This window comes from Lonchura striata, chromosome 16, assembly GCF_046129695.1.
Source record: "Lonchura striata isolate bLonStr1 chromosome 16, bLonStr1.mat, whole genome shotgun sequence".
NCBI classification, from domain to species: Eukaryota; Metazoa; Chordata; class Aves; order Passeriformes; family Estrildidae; genus Lonchura; species Lonchura striata.
Genome location: NC_134618.1, coordinates 10,874,133 through 10,897,935, shown reverse-complemented (window position 1 = coordinate 10,897,935; position 23,803 = coordinate 10,874,133). Strand labels below are relative to the sequence as shown.

The window sequence follows — 23,803 nt, the reverse complement described above, 5'->3', positions numbered from 1 at the left end:
CGCCGCGCCGCCCGCTCCCCTCAGCGCCGCGCTGCCCGCTCCCTCAGCGCCGCGGCCGAGCCCCGCTGGGAGCGGAGCCTCCCGCCTGCCCTTTGCGCTGTTTCCTCCCGGCACAGCCCGCACGGCGCGGCCCCGCAGCGCCGAGGCCTCGAAAGCGACTTGCCCGGGGGCTGCCGGGGTCACTGGGGCGGTCGGGAGCGACAGGAGCCTGGGCCGAGTCACTTGGGCTCATGCTGGCTGGGGTCGTGTTTTGGGGTCTTCATGAGCCAGAAAATGTCTGCAGAGCCCCTGACTATTTTTTGGAGGTCTAAAGACTCCTTTGGGCATTATAAACGGAAGCGGGAGGAGACTGGAAGGTGAGGGCTGAGATGGCCTGAAGCACCGTAATGAAGGGGGACGAGGTGGGTTGAAGTTTTTGGAAAAGAGCCCGAGACATCTGATGTTTCTGCATGTTTTTTGCTGGTTCTTGCTTGCTCTTTGTTTTTGTGTCCGGTGCTGGGTGCTCCCCTTGCCACAGTGGTCATGGAGAGCCTGGTGCAGAAATGGGACTGTGCCCCATGGGCAGTGCAGGGGCTTGCGTTGGTGAGCGTTGTCTGTGTGGGTAACAGAAATTATTCTCCTGCTTACTGCCCTAGGAGCCAGAGCATCTGTGGGATTTCTTTAGTCTTCAGTAAAGATCTTCAGTGAGTTACCTACCATGGGAGTCGGGATATCAGCAGCTTCCAAAGTCATAAAGGTAAGCTGAAGTGTACTGGCGCACATCACTCTTCCTTCCTTCCTTCCTTCTTTCCTTCCTTGGCACCGCCCCTTATTATTTTTTAAAAAACGTTCATGTCAAAATTTTATTCAGAAAGGAAGCTGTGGGAGGAAAAGGTCAGCCAACAGGAAAATATCAGGTTTTTCATTTTCCTTTTGTAGGCTGGCATGGGACAGAGCACCGTCTAGGATGCTGTGTCAGGAGCAGTCACCTCTTGACACTGCTGCTAATAGGTGGTTATTACAGCCCATTTTGCTGAGAGCTGAGGTTTGGCTCTGACAGCTGCTCTGGTGATAAAGTGCTTTACCTCATCTAAAAATCATAAACCTTTAAAATACTCCTCTTTGTCTTTCATATTTGAAATTAAATGTTGTTACAAGTTTAGTAAGTTAGTTATAAAAAGGATATGATTACATAAAACAGAAGTGTCACCTTGGTAAGAGATTGATTTTGAAATTATGTCAATAAAGTGCCATTAAAGGATGGTTTAAAATAAGTCTTAATGCAGATGAACTGACAGTGGGCTCTGAATATTTTTGCACACTGAGCAAACTGTTCATTTACATTAGTGGGGAATCTGGTTCATGAGAAAAATTCTAATTTTATAATCAATCACAGATTGTTTGCTTTCATTTAATTTATGCTGTTTTACACCTTTATATAAAGTATATGTTTTTATGTTCTTGTTTCTGTTTTTTTGCCATCCATCCATCCATCCATCCATCCATCCATCCCTCACTTGGTTTCAAGGAAAATTCTAGTCCAAAATAAAAAAGCCTAATCACTAATTCTAATAGCAGGGGAGAGTGAAGTGTGGAGAACAGTCCTCCTTCCACCCATTCAGTGCAAAATTCCTGTTGACTTCATGGAAGCAAAACTAGTTTTAAAACTCTCCAAATTAATATCAAAGTGAAAAATTATTTTGTTATGCAAGAAAGATATGAAAAATGTCTGTCCTAATTACAAGTGACCAGTTGCAATATTTTATAGAAACTTCTTGGTGAAATCCAATTCCAAACTCATGAGGTATGGAAAACTCTCTTTATTATACTCATGATAAACTTGAACAGAGAAATTTTCAGTGTTTTGTTGAATATATAGCTTACTATGTTGGAACTCTAGATTAGATGTCATTTAATACCTTCTCAAGAAGAATCTGTTCTTTCCAGTCCTGCTTTAGTAGAATGACTTATTAATGATACATAGTACAAAAGAGTACTAAAATTATAGTGTTCTCTCCAAGGCTGTGTGTCTTTGAAAGGATGACAGATATTCCTTAAAACATTTTCATTCATACTGTGTGTATCACAAATACACTTACTTTTGTATGGGCCCAATCTTACAAGTGTTCTAAACACAAAACTGTTAATTCTGTGTACAAGGTGCTTTAGTGGACAAAGCTGTTCAATCTGTAGGTGAGAGGTGTCACAGAAACTTTTAAGATCAAACATTTCACTCTGTTGCCTCATTTTCCTGTGTATAAAGTAAAGCTCATGTCTGGCTGTAAACCTAACTAGGTCAGGAGTAGATTTTTGGAAAATGTGTAAAATCAAGTAAAGAATTACACTCACAGTTCTACATTGTAGCTAGAGCAGTTCTACCATAGCAGAACTCCTTCCTGGTTTTTGGCAATTGAACAGTAACAGCATTGCTGTCATTAAATATGGGGTAGTTCCTTACCAACAAAGATGCCAGGAACAATACAGGTTACAATCACAGCAAATTCCAAGACAAACTCCAATCAATTATTTCCTGCTTGTGTGAATAATTTTGTCGCATCTAATTTTGATCATTCTTCTGTTTTGAAGTACGTATGAATTTTAAATTTTTTCTTCATATTATTGAGACTTCCAATCAATAGTTTTCTCGGGATTGCTTGAATTTTTTTTTTTTTTCAGTGTCTTCTGTAGTCTTAGGTCTATTTTTACCACCAGTATCTTTTGCCAGTTTCATATCCACAAGTCTAACCTTCTGTGTTGGAAGCACTATGTAGTCTGTCATTCATGTAAATAATAGTCTAATAGCAGGTCTGTTTATATTATTTTTAGTGGAAAATTGGGCTTTCTCCAAAACCTCCTGTTGGCAGCATTGATTCCTCAATGATAAATGTGGTTACTAGCTGAATTTTCAGGTAATATGCTTTGCCTTTTTTTTTTTTTTTTTTTTTTTTTTTTTTTTGTCCCTCTTTGGGTAGTTCAGTAACTGTTCTGTTTCAGTTTCCACTAAGAAGTAATTTATCATGTCATTTTTCATTTTAAGGGTTGAGGAGCACATCTGTTATGGCATTTGTCCCTATACAAATGTCAGTGTCAGTGAGTCAGTGAAGACAACTGAAACTATTACATCACATTTTTGTGGTCTATAAAGCTCATTGAATATTAAGCCATTCCTGTGGGTTTCAGTTTGAACCAGATTCCAAGAGCAGTGAATGAAAATAAAATTTTTACTATTATAGATTTCATAAAGTTTTTATTTATAATCAAGAACATGAGCTATGAGGATGTTCATAGTAGCATTGTATTCAAGTATAATAAATAAAATTCCGAATTTTCTCAGTGCAGAAAGAAGTGACTGTTGGGCCATCAGACTGCATGTCAGTATCAGCCGCAGGGAGATGGAATAATGCTCCTTACTGTTGGAAGGAAGACTCACCTCCATGCAGGTATTCCTGTTTCTTGTGTAGGCAAGACATCACTAATTTGCAAGTCTGGCTTTGTGTGATTTCTGTTAGATTGGGTGAGATGGACAGTTACCGTGAAGGAAAAAGCTCATCTTGGAGACATGAACATCTATGCAGTCTTAATAAATACATTCTTAGAGCATATAGATCTATACCAAAAATAGAGACACATCTTAAACAATACAAATGTTGTGCAGTGTTTTATAATCTAGAATTGATTGGTTGATTTTGCAACTTGCTCACATAGTTGTCTCCCATTTTTAGGAAAATAGTGCAAGCATTACATTTTCTAAAACATCATATTGTTGATAGAATCACTGTCATTGATACCCAGCCATTGATTTTGTTTCAAATCTAGACAGTCAAACAGTTTTTATTTTTTAAGAAGCATTGCTTAATAGTTTCAATGCAGGAAAATCTTAGACCATCAGTTTGTCCTTTTTCTTCCCCAAGTTGTTTTTTTTTTTGGGTTTTTTTTTTCCAAATTTATCAGTACTTGAATAATCTGGTATTCTTAAACCCCTCAGGCAAAGTCTTTGACTTCCTCTGCCTGGCAAATGGGTTTCAGCCATGTATTGTTTCTTAAAATGTTTATGTTGTCACACTCATCCTATTTTTCTCAGGTGGAAAAACATTTTTGTAGAAAATCCTGTTTGCTGGTTGTCTCAAAGGTTTTAAAAATGCTTGTACCTTTCATTTAGGCCAAAAAAATTTTACATGAAGGTATTTTATATTGCTTTCGGGAACATCAAAGCTAAAGCTTAGCAAGTCAAACATCTTTTATGAATGGTGCTTTTTTATATGGATAGGAAGCTAGTTCAATTAAAATAGTTGAAACCTCCAAGAATAAAGATACGTCTCTTCTAAAAATTTTACAGGGGTTTCTCTCAGATTAACTTTGAAAACATATCCTGAATTTTATTTGTAGTAGAATTCCTATTCTTGACACATTTGAGAGTTTGTGGATTTTTTTTTTTTTCCCTAACTGAGCTTTACTCCTAGCATAAAATATTACTGGTTTTGGAAAGTAGTGGTTGTTTCCATTGTGTAGGACTGATAGGGCCACTTGTGAGTCATTGAGAAAAAAACACCAGAATGTCCCAGTGAGGAAAACAAAACGCATCAAAAATTGCAAAGGTCCACCACCTCTGTAATTCTTCTGATCTGAAATACACTTTGCATTAGAACTTGTTCTACCTGTATTAATTATGCACAGTACTAGACAGAAGCAGATGCTTTCTAGCATGAAAGCTGGGCCTAAAATAACAGAAAAAGAGGACTTGGATTCAAAGAACATGGGCTGAAACAGATCATGAATGGAATTTTGCATGAAGCTGGAGAGGGTTTGTCTATCTCAGGAAAGTGAAAGAACTTGATGTAAATTAACTCTCAAAGGAGAGCGTGCTGATTAAGGCCAGACTGTTCCCACCCTGAGAAATAGCCACAGTCTGAATTCCCCTCTGCTGGCTAACTCCAACTTGGCATGGTTAGATGTATTCTCACATACCACTCTCCAGTCTCAGCAAGGCCTGGGAATTCAAAATTCCCAATTCATCCTACAGTGGGAGCTGCAGCCAAGCTGCAAACCATGCATGAGTCTTGCTCTGGCTGCATGCACGTGGCTGCAGCTGATGGATGGGAGCCCCCATGGTTCCTTCTCCCTGCCTAAGGAAGCCTCCTCAGCCAAGTCCCAGGGCTGGCATCCCCTGGCACAGGTGGCAGCCAAGTGACAAGCTGTACTTGCTCGTGACACACAGTGTTAGAAGGGTCACACCAGGTGCTCTTGTTGATTCACCAGTGAGTGAAATGCAATGGCATATCTCCGCATGAGCTGGCTCAAATCTTGCTGCTGGCTAGTCAGCAGTGCACAAATCTGGGTTTAATAAATATGGAACCATAAATTTAGACAGGAGCAGGAACTGGCAACTAATGATTTTGACTTATTGTGGCCTCTGAGCTGTTTGTGCAGCTGTTCATGAAGCCATGCTGTAAATCAAATCACTCAATCCAGATTTTTAAAGTTCTGTCTAGTCTAATCATTTTTAACTAGAATTGTTCTATTGATTAAATTCATGCTCTGGACCCACAAACAGTTGCATTGGCACAATTGCAGCGCTGGTAGACTGTGACACACAGATGGTGTGGAAAGAAGGAAGGGAGGCTGCTGGATTGTAAGTTTGTCTGTGGGGACAATATCATAATTATAACCTTATTCTGAACCGCAGACTCTCCATTAATTTCACTTTCTGATCCCTCATGCTCAGCCCTTCTCAAGCTGAGCCTATACTCAGGCTTGCATGCTAGTTATATCTCATATGTGCAATCCTAGATTATCTAATGGTAATAAATTGATCAAGATTAAATATGAACGTGTATTTGCATTTTTCTCAAGGTTAGCAAGTAATGAGTTACAGTGTTTAGACCAGACTTTATCCTGGCTTTTTACTGGCAGCAGGAAGACAGATGATATCAACTCTAATGTAAAACCATCAGGAGGAAAACCACTCACCAGTCCTTGTTTTAGAGGGTTTTGGGTTTTAAATAACTTTGTACTGCTAAGTTGAATTTGTACAAAGAATTTCATGCCACAATGCCATCCAAAAATTAAATTTATTGCATCATGAAATTGTAGTTACATACTGCTGAGAGTAGGTGTTCAGCTTCTCTCATAGGTTATTTTTGAATATACCTGTTGAGTCTAGGGGAAAGGTGATGATTATTAAAAACTGATGTGTAATATTTTAAATTCTTATGGTCTCTAGCAAAGAAAGCTCCCCATTTATTACTGCTGTTGCATTTAGAAATAAACATATGAGTGTTAGGCAGAAAAACATTACTTAAATCCTTATCCTTTCATGGTTATATGTACTGTTTTATGCCTTCATATCCTCACAGATGTAAGAATAATCCCATACACATCTATACCAAATAAAAAGGTTTTGGCATTTTCTGACCATAACTGAAGTGTACTTTCAATTTAAAAAGCAGATACTCACCTTAATTGTCTTTCCCCTGCTGTATTTCTCTTTATAGTCTTAAAGAAAGAAAAACTTTTCTCTAGGCACAAGAAGATGTTAAGCAAGGCAGAGTCTAAGTTAAAACTTGGCAAGAGCTAAAACAAAGAATTTTTCCAAGGAAATGGATGAGACAGGTCAAATTAATTCCTTATGTAACTTCATTTACCTCAGTACAGTTACAGGAAGGATGAATTTGGTACCTTATACCTCTGTGGTCAGAAGAAGATCTCTGTGATCTCAATCAGCACAATATAAAATAATAATTCTTAAGAATCAGACTTGTAATTTAAGTCTGGTAGAACTGCCCTTGTTATTTTTAGTCTATTAATGTGATTGTAAAAGAACAATAGGTCTGCAGAACAACAAGAAGAGGTCTTCATAAAAAGATTAGTACATGATGATTTGTAGCTTACATCCTTGGTAACATTTTTTGTGGGAAAGAGGAATTCTTGACAGACTGCTAGAATGGGCAGGGACAGCAGGAACTGCTTCTCTTTCTTGTATGTTCCAGAAGCTTTTCTCCAGTTTGCTGCATTGCAACTTCAGCTTTTTACCTCCAATCTCATCTTTCTCCTCTGACCACCCCTAATTCAAATTCTCCTTTCCCTCAAGATTGTTTGGGTTCCACTGTGTGTGCAGGGGACTCTGTGGCTTCTCTTTACTGATGAGTATTTTTAGATTTTTCTCCTCAGGCAGAAATATTCAGCCCCTTGGGACAGATAAAGGAGAGATGTTTGGCCTCCACCATAATTTCGTTTTAGATTTTAAATTTCAATATGTTTTAATTTGAGATGCTTTAAAATAATGCAAATGCGCTGTGAGAGCCCAGCCTTCTTATGCCAATCTGTAGTACTAAAGTGTACCTGTACCCAGAGATTATTTCCATTTTAAAACCTTATTATGAAAGATCACCCTTGCCTTTCCACCCCACTGCCAAATTCAGGAAATAGTTTTAATATCAATGTTAAGATCTTTTAATACAGTAACATTAAAGCATTCATATAGGGTATTAGTGCAATGAAAATTAAGTCAACAGTCTTTTTTATCCTTACCAACTTGCTACTATCAGTTTTAATACAGAGGAAAGCGTCTGTGTATACAAGCATATAAAAGATGTGAAAATACAAAGGCATTTATTGAAAACAGACAAAACCAGGAAGATGATAAAATAGCAGAAGGAAGTGGCCTCATATATAAAAACTTTTGCTTTGTATAGCAGAATTTATCACTAAAAGCTCTGGCTGGAAGATTGCCATGCTTTGGACTAAACAAGGAATGTAACATAAAAAAATGTGACCTAGTGTACAAAACACAATAGAAACAACAATGTCCTACAAAGTGATTAAATTAAACATTTTTTGTTTCCTTTTAATGTGGATCTTTAAAAATTTTGTTGTATTTTCAAATAGCAGAAATCTTATTGTTACAGATGCAGGCTCTCCACTTAAGGATTTCTGTATCAATCAGGTGTGTCATTCAGCAGGATATATGAAATTCCCAAATATCCAAATTAAACAATGATGGTGGAGCTATATTTTGAAAGATAATAATTTTATTTCAAAATAGTGGAACCATTAAAGCATATTTTATAAAAAGTCATTCACTTCAGTTTCAATGCACAAAGCTGCTCGAGAAAATATGGACTGCTCAATGTTTTCACACTGGATAAAGAATAAGTTTTTTAAATAGACTATATTCTCCATTTCTTTTTATGTTTGTGGGGAAAAAATATAAAGCATTAGGGAATAACAATACAGTTATGCCTGAAAGACTTTCACATAGCAGTCTTTGAAATCTGCTGTTGATGGAGAACACTTCAAAAGCATGAGAATCTGGGATAGTTCAGTTTTTGTACCAGCTGAGAACAAATTAATTATTTTCTGCAAGGATGTTCTTCCCCCTGGCCTGCTAAGGCCTGCATTCTGGTATTCCTGCTGGAAGTGGTATCTAGCAGGACATGGGTAATGAGCACAGCTAAATTCTCATGACTAACAAAATCCTACCCCTGCTCTTTACTCTGAAAGGCTTTTCCAGAGCTCAGCAGTTAAGGAAGACTCCAAACCTGAAAAACAAGATGGCAGATAACTACAATTAAAACAAACAGATCATTTTTTCAACGTCTTAATCACATTTGCAAGATAAATACACTGCCAAGTACTAGTTATGTTCTTAAATATTGTCTCATTCACAGTTAAAACCTTTTCATCTTGTTGACAGGAGTGGTTATCTCCTCCATACATTAAATCATTCCATGAAGTATTTTTATGTGTTTCTTATATTTGAATATCCAGTGTCCTGATACTTCTGTGGAATTTCCATATTTACTTTCTACAAAGTACAGTTGCCTGGCAGTTCTTTTTCTAGCTGCTGCTTTTTCCTGAAATGGTTTGGACTTCCTGCATCATTTGTACAAAGCATTCTCTTCTATAATGTAATTTTAATTTTGTTTTAGTAAAGCTGGGATATTCTGATACGAGTTAAAAAGAGATAAATTCTTCAGCTAAAATGATGAAATGCTGCCTTGAACCTATTAGAAATGAGATTTTTTTATTAGATTATGAAACTGCAAGTAATGACAGATAAATCAGTATTCTTAGAAATCTAAACTGCTAATCAATAAAGATGCTACTTCAGCATACTCACCATAGGCAACAGCAATGAGTAAAGCAATATCTTTATCTCAATGGGATTTGGGAACTTCTCTATTAATTCCAGAGTAACACAACAGCAAAGAAAGGTGTGCTTTTACCATGCTTAATGCAGCACCTACAGCTACACACCTGGGGTGTGTTTCCATTCTTTCTACTGAACTTTTAATCATTTATAGAAAGCACTGAGGCAGGAATAGATCTAAACAAGCAGATATTAATGCATGTATATATTTAAGTGTTTATTTAGTTACTACATGCAGTTAGGAAAACTACAATTTCATATTTTATGTTCACAAAATGGTCTTTTATCTCTAGATCACAATATTAGAGGTGTGCTGGGAGCATGATGAGCAAAAGACTCCCTGAATGCTGCTGCAAAGCTGGTTGGACATCCTACCTTGGTTCCAGTCAGTTTTGAGCAGAGGATTGTCCACTCACACTCAGCAGCCACTTGGATAATGGGAACTCTTTAATTTCCTTACAGGGCCCCTTAGTAAAAGTCTAGACACAAACTCCACCTTTGAGTTTGGAGTCTGCCTCCATTGTTAAAACAATGTCTCCTCCCCTTCTGCTAACAATCAACAGTTGCTTAACACTTCTGAAGTGTAACAACATGATAACAGCATGATAACAATAGCAGCTTTTTGAGATGTCATTTCACATATATCCCTGAATAACTGAATAATTGATCAAAAGTAGTAGATAAAAATATTAAAATTAAAGTGTTTACAGCATCAACATAAAGCAAAGTAATACAAGATCCAGCATATCACAAATGAATATTGTGTAGCTGAGAAAGGAAAAAATTAGAATTTAGTACTCCAGGAAATAAAAAAGTTAACATTTCCTTATAATAAAAAGTATTAATAACCTTGTTTACAATTACTTTGAGCAGTTCATGTGAGAATGTTTAAAATTAAAAAGCAGCAGTGAGCTTAAAGCTATGTTAAAAGTCTTATCAAAAGCTGTTATCAATTTAATCAATCAAACAAAGTAGCAAATGTTACTATTTTATAAACTGGAATTCCGAAGAGATTTCTCTTAGAAGTCCATACATATGCTATAACTTTAGACATGATGTATTTATTATTACAATTGTCAGTTGATAAATTCTGTCTCTTTTTTTCAAGATAATACACTTAAAGATGGCTGTTCTATGAAGAGCACAATACTTGGAATGTGTGCAATAAATGTCAAGACCCTTCAGGAACATGATATTGTCTCAATTGGAGTGGCTGGAAAGATTCACATTGACTCTGCTGTGCACAGGGCTGCACTTTTAACCCAGGCTAAATTTAATGATATTCCCATAAATCACCAAGTCCAGGCATTGTAGCTCAGCTCACACAGGCAGATCCTCAGCTCCAGAGATCTGATTAAGTCAACAGGGCTAGACATCAGTACTGATCTTGTGTGATTGGATTACAGGAGTGGAGCTGTGATTTGTCCTACTGAAACCACTCTAGGGTACTTAAACAGATAAATCCTCCTATCTGATTTCTTTTCTTATTGATTACACTTTCTGAAATGCAAAAAAAAAAAAAACACACAAAAAAAAAAATAAATAAACAACAACAACCTCCCCCCGCCACCTTGTTCTTGTTTTTCCATGTAGCATTACAATAACGTGCATATATGGCTGCAAGGAAAACAGAAATATCTCTAGGGAAATAATAGTAAAAGTGTGATTTTCCTTTTCCACAGAAAGGTTGTAAAATATTTGTGCTTTTTTTTATTTCCTCTGAGCCCATATCCAGTTAATCCCACCCTCCCTGTGTGATCCGAACTACTTGACAATTTATATTATAAAGGAAAATCGTGTCTAAGTTGCTTCCTGCCTCAAGTTTTAATTCATACCTTCTCATCCCATGTTTCTGGTAAAATAACCTATCTGATTAAACCACTAATATGTTCAAAACACTTTTTTTAAAATTGATTGGTCTTTCTAGTTTTTTCTCCATGAGTTTATTCCTTGCCTGTCAGGTTTGTATGTTAGGTTGAGAGGAGTCACCTTGTGTATCTCATTATCTTCTCACAGCTGGAATATCTGCTAAGAGGCAGGAGAGCTCTCCCAGGCAGATCAGCTGCTGAATTTAACAAACACACGTGAATAAAAAAGATTGACCAGAAATATTGTCACTTAGAAAAGTGTTCTTTTATGCTAACTATAGTAGCAATAGCCATTTGTAAAAGGGACTCAAACCTTTCAACAGTGCTGATTCAGTAGAGGCCTTCAGAAAAACCATTTCCTATGTGATGAAATGCTCAAAAATCCATTCAGGAATACCTACAATTCCTGATGGATACCTAATGAAAATATATTAGAATTAACTGTAAATTGAGCAAGTAGCAAAAAAATCTTGATGAACTGACTGTAACAAAATACCCAGTGATGAAAAGCTGTGCAGATTTCTGCTTGCCAGCACTGGCAAGTAAGTAGTTTAGCTAAATAGAAGGAAAACAGAAGATACAGCTATCAACTGCAAATGGGTGATTATAAACCAGAAAGAAAATGTGAGGAAGAGCTCTGAAAATTATGATTGACAGTGACAACACAGACCAGACAGCTTTTATTTTAAGCAACAGATTGTTGGGAGCATACACTGTATATCAAAGTAAAGGACTTGAAACCCGCTGTAGTCTGTACAGATGTTCTCACTCGAAAGCAGCTAGAGGGAACAGAAGATAAAAGAAGGCTGTCCAACTTCAAAAAAAGTTTGAATTTTCATTCTGTTTTGACAAGTTTTTGTGCTAGTCTCTGATTTTCAGCATGATAGAAAATGCAGCATCCACAAACCTGACCTAAAGTGACAAACACGTGAAGGGGTGCAAGCGAGCCCTTAAGAAGGTGCGATGCAACGTCATGAAATATTTTTAGTTGTTTTAATCTTAAATGCTTTTATATTGAAGGAGGCAAAAATTTGAAACAGTATAACTGTTGTAGCTCTGGAGCAGGTCATACCTGCTGGCAGTCAGCATGCAGTACCTGGAATGCAAGGCTAAGATCTGAGAGGCCATTTAGGAATCCCTGCTGCAGAAAATATTTTTTTATGATACAAAGCAAGACAGGATTACTGAGCTCAGAAAGGTTATTTGTGAATAACTTCCAGCTAAAGTGATTAAGGGCTTCAGCCACTAGCCCCAGAAAAAAACTTAACAAAGAGCATCAAAAACATCCTGCTTGTCATTGCTGTTGGCTTTTTGTTCAGTGAGCAAGAGGTCTGTGTTCATTTTGGTCCTTTACCCTTGGGGGAACTTTTAACAAAACATAATACTTGAAAGAATTCGAAAATGTGTTTGTTTTTTTTTTCTTTTCTTTGAACTAGGAGGTTAAAGATAAATAAAGGAGTATTTTGATATGTCTAAAAAATACTTGTGATAACAAATTGACAAAGCACTTCCTAACGTTCAAGACTTACCAGAGCACTTCACAAACATGCCACAGTTCTTGATAACAAAAACCCATCCAATACTTTTATTTTTTTTAAAGTAAGGTAAAGCACTCCATCCTGTTTTAAAAAATCATCTCTCTAAGAAATGTGAATATCTTCAGCAGAGTCTTTGGTACTCGTGTTTGGTTTAAGGTTTTGGAGTTTTTAAATTTTAAGCTGCTGTAATATCTGCCAGAAAAAGCAAGTGCCAAGAAACGTACTGAAGAGATAAATGTTGTGATGAGTGTAAATTGGTAAGAAGTTCCTCTGGCAGTCTCAGATTTGCAGAGAGGAAATTTGGGCTCCTGTCCAGGTGAGTTGCTCTTTCAGAATTTTACAGTAGGAGATGAACAAAGAGACTACCACAAAGTCATAAGCCACCAATTTAAATCCAACTTCAAGGCATTTTGGTTTCTAATGGGAAGAGATTTGGATATGCACAGAGTAGCATGTCTGTTTCTGAGTTTATTGGCAAAAGTATTCAGAGTACCTAAACATTGCCCATTGCAGGAATCATGCCCAATTATATAAATGTATGTAAAACTACTGATAAACCATCTGAAAGTGATGGCAACATGAGTAATTAAGGCTGTATCATACCACTGTCACAGTGGGTAGCTGAAACATCATGGACAAAGGTTACAATTTCCTATTTCAGGATCTGCCATACAAATTCCAAAAGCCATGAGGAATTTACAGTGATGTGCAGGGAGCACTGATACCATTTTCTTAGCCATAGAGGTCTAACCACGTGCCAAAATTTTACAGAACTTTATTAGATTTATTATATTTCATTTTTTCCTCTTCCCTTTTCTTCTGTTTAAATGCTTGTTTTGAGGGACAGTATGATGTCAGCGCTCATTATTAAGAAAAAAAGTACACATTAATTTTGTACTCAGAATATCAGCCTTTTCTTCAGGATTGCCAATACCAGTTCTTTTCAGAATACAGCTTGTAACAGTAACATTCTTCTTTGAAACTGTCACTTGTGGCAGCAAGGGATCCCCAGACAAAACAAAAACTAAGATTTTGAGTCTAGAATCTAAAGATCACCTCATAGCAGCTTTCAGAAGAGAGATCTCTGAAGGGCGAGTGGCTCCTGTTTTGATACATTTTTTTTAATGTTCAACATATAGCAGAGGATACAAGTTTATTCTACCCCCTTAATGGGAATATCTCATTTAATAGAAACAAAAGCTCTGGCGTATCTGTTAGTATAGTAGTGATTTTAACTGTGCAGGAAAACATCCAGCAATGTTTATCCTGGATGATGTAAGAGAGTTGCTATGGCCATTACATGTATTTACTGTGGTTTGCTTTCCCCTTGAAAATGAAGTTATGCTGTAAGATTGGAGCTAGTTATTTAGGAAATATCTTGGAACTACATTTAAAGTAACAGGCTTGTTAAGACTAAAATGAAGTGTGCAAAATAATGCCCATTAATAAATACTGGTGGCTAACATCATTAAACTAGCCTTGAGTTCACATACCAGATTTCACATACCAAGGTCATGTACAAGCATTGAACCCTTTTATTCTCACAGAGGTTTTAAACTTGTTTGGTTTCTGTAAGCACACATCTCTCAAATTGTACCTTTGGAAAAGCCACTCCCTGTCTGACTTCACATTGTCAGGAACACAATCTCTTCAATTTATACAGTGGAAAATTGGAATGAGAAGCACCAAAACTACATTTTGTCTTTTAAAAAAGATTTTATTTCTGTTTTTAAATAGCTTGACAAAACCCATCCATTGGTACTCTGAGTTCAAATGTAAACAGTTAAAATACATTACCATCGTGTATTGATTTTGTACATTAACCTATTTGCAGTGACAATCCGTAAGACAAGGCAAACTGAAATGCACTGTACTAAGATGTACTAACAATGCCATAACTGAAAATACTCCAAAGACTGATGTGTAACTCCCTCCTGTGGTGTGAGTGAGCAGCTTCGCCCTCAACAGCTTCTGGCAGCTTGGGGAGCACTCCTGATATTCCAAAGTCTCTGTTCAGGTTCCAAGTCTACTATGGAAACTTCTCTCCCAAGTTAAAAGTGTCACAATTCATTTTTAAAATACATACGAAGTTGTAAACGTCTTTCTCTGGAACAAAAAATAAATGGTTTGTGCCAGCCTTCTCCACCTCCCACATTGCAATAAAAAAATAATAATACAAACAAAATAGGGCCAAAGACCAAGGCCATACACTAAAATTGTTCTGCAGGGATGTCATCACAGTTTACAGGAAATGTTGAGTATCAGCATTGAAAATTAGTCACCATCAGGTAACAGAACCCATTTTCAAGAAATGGTTTCACTTAACTTCAAGTGGTGAATCAGGCACTAAGTATTTGATTTCCCTACTTTCAAGAATAAAAGCTTAAATTACATTTAGGTATTATGTTTGATAATAGCTAAAATTGACTACATACAGAAAGTTAAACACTGATACTTTTGCAAGTTCGGGTTTTGACCACTTTTGCTATCAGGTTTATACTATCTACAAATAAGGAAGGAATTTGCAAAACAGACTATACATATATAGAGATCACACAAATGAAATAAACCTTTTCAAGGCAGATTTTCTTTGTGGAAGTCCCTCTTGTCATTTTCTAAAATATTTTAACTTATAAATTTGTTTCATCATTAACAATGAAATAACCATCTTAGTTTGAATCTTGTATCACTACTTCCAAAAATACTATGATAATTAAGATTTTGGGATGCAGTTGAGAATTAATTTCAAAGTACAATAGGATTTGCTCTTACCGGTGCAGGCTGGTAAAGAACAACATTAATTCTAGCACTTCTGTATTTATTATTCTTGTTTTCACACTGTCAGGAGAGTGATACCTATGATATTGTAATTTAAGTATGACAGTTGATCATAACTATCAGTACTTTCATAGGCAACATGTGGTTTATTTTGAAGTTCTATCAAGTGCAACTCTTCCTTGAGGATTAGAGGCTCTGCAATCTAAGAAGGGCTCTCTCCCCACCCCCAGTTACTGGGTGTGCATCACACAGAAACAAGTGGCAGGACACATTTTATTCTGTGCACTCTTGGGGGGAAAAAAAGTTTCAAAATATTAATGTACTCTTTAATGTACTCCTTAATTTTTTGAAAAGTTACACTAAATCCTAACCTTAATGTATTTTATAATCCCCTGGTTCTAGCTGCAATTCTCAGCTGTCAAGAGGTACCACATACTCAAATTAAATATTGGATTTTAACTGAAGCAGCTGTTTTGAAGAGGAAAAAACAGAAATGTGTCACATTGACTACATATTGCTCTGTAAGTTATACCACCTGTCATACACCCTAATGAGAGACTATGGACTCTTAAATCTCTACATGATTGCTGTCAATTTGTTGTGCATAATTAATTACAGGACAATGGTTTTGAGGTGGAACAAAATATCAGTGTATGCTGATGCCAAGAAATTATAGGGAGAGAAATATATGCATGACCAGGCCATAAAAACGAAAGGAGCAACCTGACAATAAGATTATATATTAGGAGAGTACACAGAGGCTTGCTTCTTCTAAAAATTAAATGTGTATTCGTATAAGGGGCAGAGGTGGAGAGAAGGAGAAAAGAAGCAAACTTTGGCAAAGTTTAAGAAAGTGCTGTCTTTACAGTCCTATTGATAACTTAAAAAAAAAAAAAAAAAGAAATAAACCACAAACAAACAACAAACCACCAAACCTCACACAACAGCAAAACCAAACCTAACACTGGAAAAGCAAAAGGCTAAAACATGTCTTCAGCTAGAGCTGTCCCCTGTGCAGGATGATGCAGACACACAGTAGCTGAGCTTGCACTGGCTGAAAACCACACGGAGAAGTGACACCACCAGCTCCACTGCGTTTTGCACTGCAGCGTCAGAAAGTAAACAAGCATTTGCATAAGCATCCCAACATCATACTGTGGTAAAACACTTTTTATCTACATGCAGAACTCTGTGCATACATTTAAAAGTATATTTTATTTTCATAGCAGTACACTACATAGTAAATTTTCACTCAAGTGTAACTAGTAGGAAATCCTCTTAATATTGAGTATTTTCTTATTTATTTTCTAATGGCAGAAATAGAACTTCACTATGTAGTGCAGGACGGATTTGGACACTAATCAATGAAGTATTAGATAGCACAAGTTGTTTAGTAGAACCCTGACATTTTGCTTAAAAATAACCTCTTCCTAGAGAAGGATGAGAGACAGAAGTACAGAAATACAAAGGCAACTCCTGGTTGAGTATAAAGGTCCTTTACCCCTACTAAGAATGTTATTTTTCTCTACTGTAATAATCATCTGAGACAGCCCTAACAGCACAGTAACTCAGGAAAGTTTTCCATATTGGACACAGTGAAGCCATGAAACTCCACACAAACTGGTTCTTGGCCAAGACACCTTCCATCTTTTGAGATGAGTTAATATAAAAAAAACCTATAGAACAGTGGCCTAAACCACATAGTGTTAGATTTATCTATAGTTTCAAAGGATGGATGCCATCCTTCAGGTTCCTTATTCTCCCTCCAGACAGGAAAAACCACTTAAACATTGTCTCAGTCAGGGCAGGCAGTTCTGTTAGTGAAAGAACAGCACTTTTGATCCATGGCCTCCCCAGGCTTAAAGTGCAGTATATTACATGAGATTTTAACATACCAAGCTATGCTTTATTTGAATTTCAGAAGGAATGTTCAAGTTAAAATTACCTTCTAGGTTTTAAGCAATAAAATTGAAGGCAAGGTACATAAACTATCTTAAAATTGATTAAATCCACTTATTTAAGTATTTTTTGCATCTTATGGTCAATATACATATAATACACAACAAACATCCATCATTTTACTTAGCTGTATTGTATTTAAAGTGATCCTGTAATAAGTGATGAAAGGCCACACACTCAAACAAGACTTTGCTTAAAACAGGACTGACTGTGATATGTAACACAATTCAATATTCCAAGATTTTCTCCACCATAGGCTTGTCATTGATAAGGAGGAAATCCTTGGAACTCTGCTGTACACACATTTAAATTCTAGTTTATTGTTGGTGTCTCTCATGTTTCACTCACCCCCCCTTTGAAATCACCATGAAAAAAGGTGCATTAAAAACTGCACGTTTATGCCTTTAGCTACTCCTCTTGCCTATTAACCTGACAATCTTACCTACAAGTTCTTGTATAGAACTATGGTTCCCAAAACATGTAGTTCCCAAATGACATTCAGCAGAGAATGTTCCAGGCCAAACCAGTCAGCTGTACAAACAAGGTCTCAAGTAACAACTGCAGGTACAGCTGTTCTGATTGATCCTTTGTACAGGAAGTCCAAGCACTCAAGTTTTGGGTGCAGGACTGTGTTCATGCACATCTGAAGGTAAGGCGGCTCACCATACAGGGAGGGTATGGCTGTACCCATAGAGCTGCATAGAGATTAATATGGATTTGCACAACATTGTATTTAGCAATCAAGCCAGCTTAAACAGGCTCCAACTCCTCCCAGCCTTCCTTCCTCTGCCAAGTGTTTTTTGGGTCAAGATACAGGCAGACAGCAGCTTAACACCATAACTCCAAGCCACAGACATTTGGAGAAGTGTCTGTTTCTGGTGTTCTGGCACGTCAGATCCACATCACTTGAGGAATCTTGAACCTCTGCAACACCATGTGTTAACTTGTGCTAATACCACTCACTGCAAGGCTGATAAATTACAGCAATGGAGATGAGAGTGGATAGCTTGACTAAGAGGGAACTGCTGCTGTCAGAGTAATTACTTGTGATACATAAACCAGTATTATTCTGGGGCTTTCTGTCACTCTTTGACAGGTAATTGCATGGTCAAAAGTCCCCAAGTTAAACAATCATTTAAATGCACACCAGGGAGAAGTTATTTTCTAAATTAAAGTAAGTGGCATTTCATCTCTTTTAGCATCCAAAAGAAACAATCAGCCAATGGGGATAATGAAAACACAAAGTATCACTCAACATAAAAAGTAGTATGTCTTACTTTCAGCACTCAAATAAGATTTAAAAATTTCAACTCTTCTCTCCCTAAGACTGATAATGAGCTTCTCATCTTCATAATCAAGGACTTCTCTACACATGTGTGCCAACAGGTCAATAACCACCACACTGGAAACTACTGGCTTTCCAGCTAAGTTCAGTTCAAACTAAATGCAACATCACTTCCTCTCTTTCCAAAATGAAGCAAGATCAGCTGGCAAAAAAGGATACCCAGTGTGTGAATTACTGGCATGGATACCTAGTGTGTGAACCACTTTACTCCACATGAAGTCCTCACTTTTAAGTCAGAGTCAAGGGGAAGCTGAAGATGCATCCTAACCCACACACCAATACCTCCCTCTTTATGTGAGCCTTTAGAGCACATTAAGCTGATCTACAGCAATGCCCCTGCTGAGAATTTTGGACATCAAGTTCAAAGTTTGACCTATTGCAGAATGAGCTTCTCCACTAAAGTGCCATCAGGAGCCTGTTCCTCAAAATTCTATTCACCAGCAGCTCTATGGATTCCAGCATTCTTGCCCCGTTCTTTGGCAAACCTCATTATCACAAGCCTGTCCCAAAGTCAACAGGCCCAGAAGCTCTTATTGTATTTCAGCAATAACAATCCCTCTTTCAAGGAAAAAAACATGTTTTAGAAAGTTGTTTACAGTGTCTGTTGTAGCACAATAAAGCTCACAAGGTATTGTTAAATTAGAGTAGTACCATCCTTGGAAAGGAACACTGCTGAGAATTATGTTGTATTGAAGACCACCCTCCCAACAGCTTCCCAGTTCAAAGTGTTCTAAGGACTGATACATCAGTTACTGTTGGATTCAGAGCAGGAATTCAATTCTACAAGACAAAGTTTCATTGGAAATGGGTATAAATAGTAGTAGCCAGAACACTCCACTAATACAAACTCTGTAGAAACAAAGGATCTGTGCTAATCAAATTGGATTTTAGTGTTAACAGCAGACCTGCAGAAGTCCCAGAGTCTGAAGATTATGAAGTTCTTTACACTCAGATGCAGCTATTCCTTACAAAAAAAAAGTCCCTATTCTTCCATTAGCCAGTTTAACTAGCAATTATAGAACTATGGTTTTTACTTCAGCTAATTCTCACTAAAACCTGAACTGTAACCTTGTCTCTCTTATTTTCTGCTAATATTAAAAACAGTAGTTATTAAAATCTCAGTACTTTTTTCCCTTCACTACTGCATACCAGAGACCTGCTAGTGCAAAAGCTAGCACAGAGATTACCAGCTGTATGATGTGAAAATTATTAGCCACATACTGTATATTCATAAGCATTTGCTCATATCCAAGTGTTTGCTCTGAAGATACAAGTTTTAAGCAATAAAACAAAATACATGGTTTCTGATTGTTTGAGAGTCCTGAAGCAGAGTTGTTCAGAGAGGCAACTGGATTGTAACAGGAATCAGGAAGTCCACCAAACTCCAATGTTTTAAAAAATACAAACTGCAATTCATTCTCTTTGCTACTGCTCATTTCTAATTCCAGAAACCACAGGTTTTTATTATACTGCAAATTTCCCAGCCAGAATTGTGCAAAACATACAAAGTTGTCTCCTGGGCAGTCTGAGCTGAAGTCTCCAGAAATGCTGCAAGCTTCTTCCAGGCAGCCTGTTACTGAAATGCCACCAATGCAGTGAGAAACCCTATTGAGATTGTCTTTCCCAGAAGAAAAATGCAGATGAAATGAATCCTTCCAAGGAGCAGCTGCATTTGAGTTTGTCCCTGCTGATTCACTGAAGCTCAGAGGCATTTCCTTGCCAACAGAAGACAGAGGTATAGTATTAAAGAGAGAAGAATTCCTGGTGTTATATAATTCTTGTAAACTGCTACTATGATTTTGAGAACTGTCCAACATGGAATGCACGTGTGTCAGATGAGCTGCTGGCTTGTGCTGATCTGGGCCATCATCACATCCTCGTTTCTCGATAAAATCTTCTTCCTTCATAGTCCTAGAGCACACAAGCACAGCTTTGCTACTTCACAGCAGGCTGGATTTGAAGAGTGTGAGAGACTCCAGTTACAGCATACAGCGGAAGCAGCACACCAAATCACAAGTCAATGGATCTCAATATGGACCTAAAGAGAAAGAATGCAGGAAAGTTATTACACTGATAACCCAGTTTCCTGGTTGCCAGTGTATTGAACCAAAAATAATTAACAATATTTCACATAAAGAATAACCCAGCTACAGAAAGTAACAGTTGTCCCAACAGACGAGTCTCCCTACAGGCTGCTTGAGCACATCAGAGGGGTAGGAAGCATGCCCAAATACCAGCTGCCCTTCTATAGTTTCAGTTTAATCTGCTACAAGCTCTCTTTTGGTGACAGGCATGAAAGTGAGTCAGCAAATGAGCAGCCAGACAGATTCGCTGTGCAACAGCAGCATTTCCCTTCACCAACAGACACACAGGCTGGGACTGATTAGAGGCTTAACAGGAAAGGTTAATATTAAAATAATCCTCCTGTAAACAGAAGTTGCAAGCTGAAATCAGACACACAACACTGGGAATCAACAAAAGCTTTCCAGAGGGAACTGGTCAGACTGGCTGCCCCAGCAGTTAGCGGGTGTCAGCTGGAGCACAAAGGACAGGCTGGTGATGGTCCAGGAGAACCACTCTGTACCAACACTGATAACAAGCAAAGGCAAGGCTTTTTCAGCTACCAGGGTTACCAAGCTACGTGTACAACTCCTGGCCATCTGGCTCGTTTTCAAGCCTCAGAATTTTAGGGCAAATTGCAAAAACCAAAATAGGAGATGCCACATTTTGACCTCTTCACATTTCAAATTACCTTTTACAAGTAACAAACTCCAACCAGACTTGTTTTTCAATCCTTGGCCACTGTCCAGATGTCAAAACTTTCATTACAGCTATGTTTACAAGGAGAAAGAGTGTCTGATCCTTGGCTAGAACAGATGTTTGTAGAGGACAGCCTGTTTCTGCTGCCAGTTAAGTTCAAAGTAAATCCTTCATTTCATCACAAAAACAATGGAACTTCAACATTACAACAGGTCAAAGCTGTTAAGAGTTCCACGTTTTGTAGAAACAGGAGAGATACAAATTAAACCTGAAGAATCTTTTTCATGCAATAACATTGGTATTTAAAACTGTCTGCATTTCCGTGCTGCACCTGTTCTTGATTTCAAAAAACCCCAATCAACTGATGAAGGAAATTGTTTTCTCTGCTCCTTACAAGGTGTTAGGACCGTGCTATCAAAGTGCACATATTCACAATTTATTCCTAGTATTTAAGTCAACTCTGGCTTAGGAAAAGGAACAGAAAAGCGGCACGTTTGCTGCTAACGCGCAGAGCAAGCATCCCAGCGGGGCACACCGGCAAGGGCAGGGCTCGGGGCTGCATCCGACGACACTTCCCGGTGACACAGGGCAGGGCACGACCCCGCCCCGGCCCGGACGGACACTCGTTCGGGGGCGCTCCGCCGTTACTCGGGGCAGCGGCTGCGAACCGCCCCGGGCCCGGCCGGTGACAGCGGGACACGAGCCCGGCCCAGCCCCGCCGCCCCCGCCCACCTGCAGCCGCACGTTGAGCATCATGGAGGCGACGATGTAGAGGTAGGGGAAGTTGATGCGGAGCTTCCAGGCCAGGTCGAAGAAGATGAGGAGGGTCCTGGTGAGCCCCTTGCAGAACACGCCGTAGGACCTGGCCGCGGCCGACTGGGAGAGCCTGGCAGCGAGCGCGGCCAGAGCCGCCGCCATAAACCCGCCCCCGTTCCCGCGGCCGCGCCGCGCCCGGGCGCCGCCGCCGCCTCCCCGCGCTGCGCGTGCCCGCCGGGCGGGGCGCGCGGCCGCGCGTCAGCACCGCGCCTGCGCCGGCCGCGCCGGGCTGCGGCAGCGCGCGGCTCTGCTGGCTGCGCATGCGCGGAGGCGGGCGCGGGGCCGCCCTCAGGCGCCGCCGGCCCGCCCCCGGCCCGGCCTCGGTGTCGGTGTCGGTGTCGGTGTCGGTGTCGGTGTCGGTGTCGGTGTCGGTGTCGTGCGGGGAGCTCCGGGGCCGCTCCAGCGAGCGTCGGGTGCCGCTGCCGGCCCGGCACAGAGCCCTGCCCAGCAACCCCGCTGTGCGGCCCACAGCCTTGTCCCGACACTTCTGCACTCTTGCCAGGTGTGGTGCTGTGCCCGCCTCCCTGGAGGCTGTTCCAGCCTGGCGCTGATAACCAGCTTTAACCTCCGCTGGGTTACCGTGGTTTAGCCCATTCTTTGAGGGCCGAGCCAGGTGTGCTCTCCGGCCTGCTTAGTGCCACCGGCACTGATGGATGTCGTAAGAGTCATAGAATGCTCTGGGTTGGAAGCACCTTTCAGGCCACCCCCGTGCCGTGGCCAGGGACACCTTCCACTGGCCCAGGTTGTTCCAAGGCCCATCCAGCCCGGCCCTGGACACTGCCAGGGATGGAGCAGCCACGGCTTCTCCACAGCAACCTGTGCCAGGTTCTCACCTCCCTCACACGCGGGAATTTTCTCCTGGCATCTAAACCCACTCTCTTTCAGTGTGAAATGTAAGTAATGGTTTCTGGGTTTGGGTGAGTTTTTTTGTTATTTTGTTGTTTACACAGCCATGCGATGAATTCAGTGAGCCAGCTACTGTCACAAGGAAATGCTTGCTTTGCCTTTCAAGTCAATATTTGAGTTACATAATGTATTAAAAATAAACTGTTTAGGGCCTCTTACACACAAGATTTTAAAACCATTTTGCAAACATTTCCTAGGAAGGTATTTGAGATAATTACCATCACGACACTTTTCAAGTAGGCAAAAATGTTACAACAGATGAACAGTTGACCAGTATAATTTTTGGACATAGCCCCATTTTTTCCCCCTAGAACTGTTCTTCACAGTTTCCATTCAATCAACTTTCAATAACTTTTCAATAAAAGTCAATACATTGACCTAAACTTCTTATAAAATACTATTTTATTGACACAGAGTCAAGCTGATGTATAGAGAAAGAATAATTCCAGAGCAGGACATTTAGCAGCTTTCCGTTACTAATTGGAAAACCAGTAGGATACACAAAGGTTAAATCAGGAAGCAGATTAACTTTGTATTTACCAGTAGATGTCTGCCAGTCTCATTAGTTCTGGCTCATGTTGTACATTGCAACAGATGTAACACAGTATCAATTTAAAAATCTTGATTAAGAGTAAATTACTTTCTACACTAAAATAGGCAATATAATTACTAAATTAGGTCATAATAACAAGTTAGCATCAGTATT

At 39.1% G+C, this 23,803-nt stretch overlaps 1 protein-coding gene and 1 long non-coding RNA gene across 4 annotated transcripts; one reads left to right on the top strand and one right to left on the bottom strand.

Annotated features, from left to right (window-relative positions):
• The first annotated feature begins 35 nt into the window (after window positions 1–35).
• Window positions 36–10,320, top strand: LOC110475523 (uncharacterized). 3 transcript variants are annotated; one of them, XR_013340858.1, is made up of 5 exons: window positions 36–401; window positions 636–736; window positions 2,806–2,888; window positions 3,319–3,419; window positions 10,236–10,320. It is a non-coding gene; the product is annotated as an uncharacterized LOC110475523 (long non-coding RNA). The 3 variants fall into 3 exon arrangements; XR_013340856.1 differs by having other exon boundaries at window positions 38–401; window positions 3,314–3,419; XR_013340857.1 differs by having other exon boundaries at window positions 40–356; window positions 3,314–3,419.
• A 3,909-nt stretch (window positions 10,321–14,229) lies between these two features.
• On the bottom strand, window positions 14,230–22,336 carry SMIM10L3 (small integral membrane protein 10 like 3). Its single transcript, XM_021539758.2, has 2 exons — window positions 22,108–22,336; window positions 14,230–20,653 (listed from the first exon to the last, which is right to left on the bottom strand). Exons 1-2 carry the CDS (start codon window positions 22,291–22,293, stop codon window positions 20,633–20,635), a joined length of 207 nt encoding a protein of 68 aa, XP_021395433.1. The 5' UTR covers window positions 22,294–22,336; the 3' UTR covers window positions 14,230–20,632.
• Between the last annotated feature and the right edge of the window lie 1,467 nt (window positions 22,337–23,803).

What these genes read in the sequence shown, in the direction of transcription:
- SMIM10L3 (XM_021539758.2), bottom strand. Translation starts at nt 22,293, where the DNA reads ATGGCGGCGGCTCTGGCCGCGCTCGCTGCCAGGCTCTCCCAGTCGGCC. An exon ending in TGCTCAACGTGCGGCTGCAG is followed by an intron (nt 20,654 to 22,107) that starts GTGGGCGGGGGC and finishes CTTTCTCTTTAG; the next exon opens with GTCCATATTGAGATCCATTG.